This window comes from Geospiza fortis, unplaced genomic scaffold, assembly GCF_000277835.1.
Source record: "Geospiza fortis unplaced genomic scaffold, GeoFor_1.0 scaffold281, whole genome shotgun sequence".
Taxonomy (NCBI): domain Eukaryota; kingdom Metazoa; phylum Chordata; class Aves; order Passeriformes; family Thraupidae; genus Geospiza; species Geospiza fortis.
In genome coordinates this window covers 2,694,041-2,703,056 of record NW_005054340.1, presented here as the reverse complement: position 1 = coordinate 2,703,056, position 9,016 = coordinate 2,694,041, and the positions used below count along the sequence as shown (strand labels likewise).

The window sequence follows — 9,016 nt, the reverse complement described above, 5'->3', positions numbered from 1 at the left end:
CTGCTCCAGTAAGTGCTCTACCCTTTCAGTCATTCCATTTTACTTTTCTCATCAAATGTATTAACATGCCTTTAAACCAATGCAGAGGCCCTCCTGAAATTTTTATACATTTTTTAAATATTGTTGGGTTTTTATTTTACTTATACTTCCAGTTTCTGATTATGTTTCAGGGTCAAGAAGAACCACATGATGAAAATCAAATTTTAAAGAGAGAGATAGGTGAGGTCATAATCCATAATAGGGTTTTCTCCTCTTTTAATATTCATTTACCTACCTGATGGGTTGATATGCTCAATCAGTCACCTACTTTTTGAGTTTTATAAGTATTTAATCTTTTTTTTTCACTAGCAGTTAATCACTTAGTGCAAATGACGCTGCATGCTCATCAGTTACCAATATATTGCTTTATTTCTTGGTAGCAAATTAAGGCTTTATAGTGAGATTTGTACAGTACAGGCCAAATTTAAACATTAGAAACTTTAAAAACCATGTAGCACTATTCACTCAATTCAACATAGCCAGAAAAGTAGCTTTTTTTTTTAAGAAACAATTAAAAGTTACTAGTGAGGCCTTACATTTCATGAGTGCAAATGGGTCAAAATCCCACCATCCTCAGGGCTCAACATTTAAATTCCTTGAGGCCATTTTTAGATAAAGGATAAACAGAGAGTATAGCTGGCTCAGATAAAATATACTGTATTACTTGCTGGAGAAGAATCTCTTATTTTATAAATATGGAAAGGAAAACCAAAATGAAATTAACTGTCCAAGGGATGGGATCACCTCACATTAGTCACTGATCAGTAACAGTAGCAATGACAAATTGATTTTCCATTGCCCTCTTTGCCTTAGTATAACTTAATTTATAATTCAGAGGTGATGCCATCCTGTATATTAACAAAGCCAAAATTGGAGGAACATACATAAGTTACAGGAATTTTTCGCAGCAGTAGGACAAGTTCCCTCTCCAGGGACATACACGTCCAAACCATTGCCTTTTTTTTTTTTTTTAAATTTGAGAGAGCATTGTTATAATTATTTCCTCAGCAGTTATGTGTTTTTCTTGGGCATATTGATTTTCACTTCATAGCACTGATTTTATTAGTGTTGTCTGGAGATGATGGAACTACTGCTTATGAAAACCAGACACAGCGCTTCCCTTCTTATGAGACACTTACAGTGTTTGAGCTGAACATATGAATTCACCTGTCAGTCAGGCACAGGGGGCCTGCCTGAAAATATCATCACTCTTCACGTGTCTGGCTTTCAGATCTGAGCATTACATGTGAAAATGCAGAGGAACAGCTGCCAGAAAATTGTGAAGAAAGTAACCATGAATCAACCACACACTCTGGGGAAGGAGCCAATGAGATGGGGGACTTCCAAAACACTCCTGTTCATGCAAGAGCAAGAGTGACCACGAGAGTACCAGGAGCTCCCAGTGTCACAGGGCAACTCTGCTGTTTAATTCTTTGTTGAACGCAGCTGTTTCTCCAGCCTAAGGGAACACACAGAGCCAAAGTCTCAAAGAATCTAAATCTAATGTGGATAACACTTCAAGCCCCTCTGTCCCCAGGGGTGTTATCTAGCATCAGGCTAATGTCTTTGAAGTCTTGAGATCAGCCATCTATCCTTTGAACTGGAAGGCCACAGAAAATGGTCAGGTTTCCAAGTGTATTAAGGCACATACTGACTTGACCTAAACACAAGTCCCTGGTTTGCTCAGGGAACACCACTACAGAGATGCCACAGCTATTGAAAAAGTACAGCAAAGGGACAAAGCCAGACTTCCTGGTGACAGCCCTGCAGCACAGCAATTGGGACTGGCCCATGCAAGCTGCTCCACAATGCCTCAGAGCCTCTCTGCTGTCCTACAGTACTATCTCACTTGTTGTAGAATTACAGCAGCTTCTCAGGCTGGTTTGCTGGCTTTTTCTTTTGCCAGGCCACCAATACCTCATTTGTTCTCCTTCACTCAGGTGAATACATCACTGCTTATCAGAGCCTGAAGTCCCTATCTACTACCAGAGCATGGTACTACACACGCTGGAGAGGACAAATTTAGAAATAAAGGCAAGTAGTGATGATGCACGAGTGACCTGAAGGTGGGCTTCCCAAGGGAACCCATGCGTGGGCACAATCTCCAGATTCACTCCACAGAAGTGCTTAGCAATGGCCAGTAGGTCTTACTCTGCTTCAAATGAATATGTTTAGAACATTACCCAGTATTTCCTGAGAAATTACAATGGATCACTATCAGCCATATTGGAAAAAGTTGGGGAACACAGACACAATATTGCATAGTCAGCTATATGAGCACAGCTAGACTTCAGATGTATTCGATACAGCTTAGTAGCATTTCCGAAGGAGGGATTATGTGCTAATTCCTTTGGAGGCAGCTACTGTAGCCTGGAACAAGATCATGGCTCTTATGGAAATGACACCCCACCAGGGACGCTGAGCACTCATTTCTTTTGCATTAAGGCAGCCTCTCCACAGAGGCTCAGGGCACCTTAAAAAGTGATCATACAAAAAGCAAACAAAATAGTCTTCCAGAAAACCCCTCACCCATAAGGTAGAAGAAAAACTGACTCCCGTGAGCGACAGAAAAGACAGCATTACTGAATATGGGAGCGTGTGTTTATACATCAGTGTTTTTAATACTGCATTGCAATGACAGGTGTGGGGTGCCCCTTCAGAAGAAAGCAGGGTTGGTGTGCTCTATAATACAGCGCTTGCAATGTCGTTTAACAAATCGCAGAGCATCCACAGAGACTTCGCAGTCCTGCACGTTCAACATCTGCAGGTCAAAACAGTTGGCAGCTACAATCTGCAGGCCCTGCCCGGTGATGCTCTCGCAGGATTTCAGGCTCAGGCGCTTCAGGTTGAAGCAGTTGAGGGCTAGAAACTCCAGGCCGGTGTCTGAGACCAGAGGGCACTTGCCGATGTCCAGCGATTTGAGTTTTGTGCAATTTTTGGCGAGGTACTCCACGCCGTGGTCCGTGATGCCCTCGCAGCCCCGCGCGTTGAGGTAGCGCAGCTTGCTGCAGTACTTGGCGATGTATCGGATGCCCACGTCCGTGATGCGGCCACAGTGAGCGATGCTCAGGTAGCGGAGGCGCGACTCCAGCTTGGCGATCTCGCGCATGCCGAAGTCGCTGACAAAGCGGCAGTCGCTCACACTCAGTTCCTTGATGGATGTGCAGTAAATCATCAGGTAGCGCAGGCCCTCGTCGGTGATGCGCACGCAGCGGCGCAGGTACAGGTGGGTCAGCTGAGTGCAGTGGGCGGCAATGGTGTGCAGTCCTTCGTCCTCCAGGACAAAGCAGTCTGTCATGTCCAAGTAGCGGATGGAGATTTGCTTCCCGTGCAAGGGAGACAGCTTGATGGAGGCTTCGCGGGTCAGACTGATGCACGTTACTTTGGAGCAGCCTAGGTGGAAAAACACAGCGAGTTTAAGCAAGCAGTAAAAACAAAGCACACAACAGGACCAGAAAGGTGAGTGTGGAGTGGTGTGCTGGACATGATGAAGGTATCCTCATGTTGCAAGAGTGGAATCACCCTGACTGACTGCTCTGATTTGCTGGGCTGAGTCCCCACACCAGAGGAAACAATAAACTCTACTGGAGTCAGTGAGGTTACTTTGAGATTGTGAGCCCTGGAAAGCAAAGGACTGATTTTGTCCATATCCCACACGTGAAATGGTGCTCCTGGGTCTATCTGGGGACAGCCTATGATCTGTTACTGCAATATGAACCCAGTGACAGCCAGAGAAAAAGATACTACGTGACAACCAATGCAGTTTTTTGATCAGTCTCGTTGCTGACTGGCTGAATTTGCAAACCAACATCAGAGGCTCTTTCGCCATCCAAACTCATTATAGAAAACACAACCCTGCTCCCTTTCCCCTCCTCCCCTGCCCCAAGCATTTGGAGAACAGATGTGAATCCAGCCCCAAGCCTGCAACGCGGGAAGGATGCAAACTATGGCCCAACTGTGTGCTTGCAGAAGGGTGGAGATTTGGATAACCTAAGGATAATGGAGAGAACTGGTAGGAGCCAACAGACTAATAAGGGCATGCGAGGACACGGACAGACAAAGAAAAGGATTGTGTCCAATCAGAAAGTCTGGCCATTAATGGAGGTAACTAGACTGGAGGAGAAACGCCAGACCTTGCGAGGAAAGACAAAGAACTAAATTAAAGGGAAAAATACACACAGACTTTCCCCCTTTTTAACCTCAACTCATTGCATAGTGGAGAGTGAGAGCTTTTTTTGGAAAGTGTGGTTTCTGCTGCACTGCAAACTGGCAGTCTTAGGCTTCTTAGGGAAATTCTTAAACTGTGCCAAGTTCAGCTGGGCACTTTGCATTAGCATAGCTAGAAACAGCTGCAAGAAATGAGAGTCTACCCATTAGTGATTAAGGCCCAACAGTTTTAGCCATAAATGGCTACTCAGAGGATTTCTGCAGGTTATGCTCAAAGAGCTGCCCCCAGGTAGAAATAAAAAGACCTTTTCTGTATTGCTGGAACACTGGCCAAGCAGTATGAAGTGTCTCATAAAAAGCGATGACCTTAGAGCTCCATGTATCAGAAACTCTGCAAAATACTGTAGTGTGGAATTAAAGAGCATGATGATGTCTGGAGAATGCCTCAAAAATTTACATGTCCCAAAGCTACACCACTTGCTATTAGGGGGTGTCATTCAGAGGCTTAGTGGAAGGTATGAGTATGCTTCCATTTTTAAAAGCAAAAAGGAAAAATATCACTTGAGATGGCCGTGTGGACTCACACAAATGTTGAAAGAAATGTGGGATATGGACTTGAAACACTTTGCCACCTGCAACTAGATTTCTACATTCATCATTTAAATTTCTGCTGGATTGTTAATTTGGATTTCAAATTTACTTGAAGAGATGCAAAGTTTACCTTAGGCCTCACACAATTAAACAGGCAAATTGCCCACAGTTAATGCAGAAGAAAGACCTTGAAGTAAAACACTCTGTTCAACAAACATCTTAAAACTGATTGCTATTTTCTCTTCAGACTGTTTCGGATCTGTCTGTGCTCTGGAGCAATCTCTGGAAATACTTCTGCCTCCAGGTAAGTACTATATACACACTCAGTAACACAAAGGATTTTTTTAAAGGGAACCAGAACAATACTAATGGTGTAAAAAATTCACCCCTAGTATATTCTTCGAAGTGGGTAATACAAAATGGATGAAAGGAGTTTCACAGTAGAAGCTGGCACCTAAGCATAGTTCTGCTGCACCTGATGTAGCTGCTGCTGTTGGATTTGGCTGAGGAGGTTGCTGGATTAAGAAGTCAGTCTGGATATTTTATATTCTGACCAGAATTCAAATTTAAATCCAGCTTAATGAGAATGATGCATCCACGAGGCCAAGGAGAACATTCTGTCTGCTGAGAGTCCAAGAAGGTTTAATGACCATAATTAGAAAGTGAACGGGTCAGAAGTCTCTCAGCAGGGCTGGAGTCGCATACATCAGTTGTGAATCATGGTTTTATCAAGCTCAGCATTGCCACGTCTAGTTACTTTGGCTACACTGTAAAACATGTCATGGGAAGGATATTCAAAATGGTTTCAGCAGAAAAATGAGTCCATGCTGATACAGAACTGACTGATTTTTAGGCAAAACGACAGGTTCCTGGGTCCGCAACAATTTTTCTGTCCTAAATAACACGAAGTGTAAAAATAAAGCTCTTGTGACAGGATTTTCCATAAAGTATAACTGATTTCTAAAAGGGAGGAGAAACGTCCAAACAGACTGAAAAACATATTGGCTAGAGTGTTAGACAATAACTTGCAGTCAAGCTCAACCAACTTCTAGCAATATCTCAGCCCTGCCCACAAAGCGGTTCTGACAGTGACAGAACTTACATTGTGAAAAGCTCCTAAAGTTAATACAAACATCTGGTTTTGACATTAAAGATTTTGTAAGTTTTTGCTGCCAAGTAGCCACCCAAAGGGGAAAAGGATTCAACTAGATGTACAACTGTGAACTGGGATTTAATTAACTAGCATCACTCTCCGACACACACCCCCATGTCCTCTTGCTCAGTATGGAACCAAACCAGTGGAACACTTCAGCCCAGAGAATTCCTTCAGCATGTAGGTGCAAGCCTTGTCCTAGTAACTACAGAGAGAAGAACAGGAAAATGGAATCCTCTTTCCCAAACATCCTCCAAAATTACATCAGAATGAAAAAAACTGGACTCAAAACAAGAGCTTGGAGACTGATTATCCTCAATTCATATGGTACATGCAGCAAAAGCTATATCCAAACCCCAACATCCTGACTTCTGAGCATGCTCAAAGGTAGGATTTCTCCCTCACATGCTCCAAATAGAAAGAACAACTTAGGAGAAAAAGAAATTAAAATTACTTTCCTATCTCTTTGATGAGACAAAATTGAAGGAAGACAGGATTTTATTCCACCCCTGCATATTTTATACCAAACTGATGAGCTCTCAGGGACAGACTCTACCTTCTGGGTCTGAGAGTAAGATGGTTGGGAAAGCCACAAATGAAGACAGACCCCCAAAAGAACATATTTCAAGGCCTAGTATCATCTTTTCATTTTCCCTGTCTTTGAAAAAGTCACCTTTGTTCCATAGCACATCCATAAATAAGAGCTGTGGACCAAAAGCATTTTCAATCACCTACAAGACCCCAGGTACACTCAGGCTGTGAGCTTCAAAGCTCTAAGTCTAAATCACATACATTTTTTCCTGGCACTTAGAGATGCTTCAACCTGGATGTGCGATTAGCAATCCAGAACTAATGTCAGTGTGTACCAACAACAAGTAATTCATATACAAGGTCACTGTGAATAGACTCCTGTGGTGTTCTATAGATTCCTTATTGCCTTGTGGTTTCAGAAAACAATCACAAAAAGGGCGTAATTCTGATTTACTGATATTTGTTTGAATGCCTTCCATGACATTTTGCCATCCTAGGAATGGGGTGAGAGAGTTGGGTAAATCAGCTTAAAAAAAAATAAAAAGGCAGAGAAAAAAATGCAAATCAGGGTACACCAGTTAGGCAACCTTGGAAAAAGCATCTGGTACCAATGACTGAATAGCATCACTTTCTATCCCCTGTTGTTTAATCCCCTGTCTTCATCTTTCTTGTTGTTGCTGGTACCTCTGCAATGGCAAACCTGGTTTGGCTGATTTATGATGGCATTAGACTGATAACAGATGAGATCACAACATAAATGTTGAGCAGCAAATTTACTTCAGTGCTCTGCTTGGCTGCATCCTTTCCATTAAGCGTCAATCTATTTGCAGAGAGGAAATTCTGTGCAGCTGACCTTGGGAAAAAACATCTTGTTTCCCCAGAGCAGGCTTGAAGAAAATTGTCTAAAACATTTCTGCTGATCTAAACATCTGCAATGGCAGCTTAAAAAAAAATAGGAGAAGATAAAAAAAGTTCAAGGGGGCTAAGTCTTGTTAAATTAGCAATGGAAACAAGGGGACCTTGAAGTTTAGCTAGGGATTACAACAGATATTAATACCCAGAAAAAAAGCTTAGCACTTATTCTGAGCTCCTCCTCAAGTCACTTACCAGATTACAGATGTACTCATTACCTATATATAATCTACATATACATGTGTGTGACAAAGATAAAACAAATTCTGCTGAAGTAACTAGGCTTCACCACATGACGTAGCACTGACTGCAGTGTGGGCCCTTCTGTGGGTGCTTTGTGCAAAAATCAGTAAGAACTCCTTGTGCCATTTGAACAGGCCATCTCTGCTAGCTCACTTCCTTTGGAAGAGGCCTGGCCACTCCAGAGGTGTTGCTGGCATTAGGGGCACTGAGATTTTAGTGGTGCCTGTCTCACAGGTGCTCTGTTAGAAGACAGGCATTCCTACTTTGAAAGACAACACAGAAAGGAAAAGCGTGCAGTTATGGAGTTTGACAAACATCAAAAGCACCTGCATTGGAACATTCCCTGTTACCTGACACATCCAGGTGTTCCAGGTTTGGGCACAGTGACACGACATCAAAGACTGCCTCATTGGAGATGTTGTAGCAGCCAGAGACCTCCAGCCTCCGCAGTTCAGGGCAGCACTGGGCAATGGTGTAGAGTCCTCTGTCTGTGAGCCGCCTGCAGCCACTAACAATTACCGTCTCCAACATGAGACAGACGTTGGGAGTATCCTGACAAAGCCTCCGGGTCAGCACTTTGAGAGCCCTGTCCACGTTGATTGTCTCGCCAGTGAGGCGAATTGTCCTCCAGAGCCGCGGGTCCCAGGCCAGGTTGTACCAGCGGCGGCACACGCGGGCGCAGCGGCACAGCTGGTTGGTGGGCAGGAAGGAGAAGATCTGGATCATGGCGTGGTCGGGCAGCCGGTCAATGTTGGCCTGCTCCTTCTGGTGCTTGGATGCCAGCCGGATGAGAGGATGGGTGAGACGGGTGGGAGGCGGCGAGTGGACCATGGCAACGGTTTCCCCAGTGACTGAGGATGAGGACGTCGATGAACCTCTGCCATTTTGGAACCCAGGGGAATTCGGTGGAAATATTAATGCTGGACTGGGTGTGCTGAGCGTTCGCATGCTCAGGTCGGAATCTGGAAGATAGAACACACAATTTCAATGAGCACAAAGACAGAGAGACAAAGACAGAGCTCTCTGCACAGCACCCTGCTAGCCTAGTTGCTAATGGAGTACGATGGACTTTGGGGTTTGTTGGGGGTTAAGCAGTCACTTCTACCAGTCAGAGTGAGAAAACGTATTTCAAAAGCCATGTGAGCAAAGGAGATGATGCAGTTCTGAGTCCTGAAAAGGAGACAGCAGTGGAAGGATTTTTTAAAATCCAAGGATTTTTATTCTTTATACTCTTAATTAAACACTGAATTGAACTACTATGTTTGAGTCAAAGGCTTTTTTTTTTGGCAGAAAGTAACTGTCCATAACCCTTGACACAGCTGTGAGCTCTTAGGGGCAGAGAATGCTGTGGTCCTTCATCTCTCAGCTCCTTCAGCCATT

The 9,016-nt window shown here is 43.7% G+C and overlaps 1 protein-coding gene across 4 annotated transcripts in view; it reads right to left on the bottom strand.

Moving 5' to 3' along the window:
• Positions 1 to 385: 385 nt before the first annotated feature.
• The window catches only part of FBXL7 (F-box and leucine rich repeat protein 7), a 131,950-nt gene continuing 123,319 nt past the window's right edge, over positions 386 to 9,016 (bottom strand). For all 4 annotated transcript variants that reach the window (XM_005422567.3, XM_031058259.1, XM_031058258.1 and 1 more), the window contains 2 exons: positions 7,987 to 8,598; positions 386 to 3,432 (listed from right to left, as the gene is read on the bottom strand). In XM_005422567.3, the coding sequence (XP_005422624.1) occupies positions 2,696 to 3,432; positions 7,987 to 8,584 (1,335 nt within the window). In that variant the 5' untranslated portion in view covers positions 8,585 to 8,598 and the 3' untranslated portion in view covers positions 386 to 2,695. The remainder of the gene's footprint in view (positions 3,433 to 7,986; positions 8,599 to 9,016) is intronic.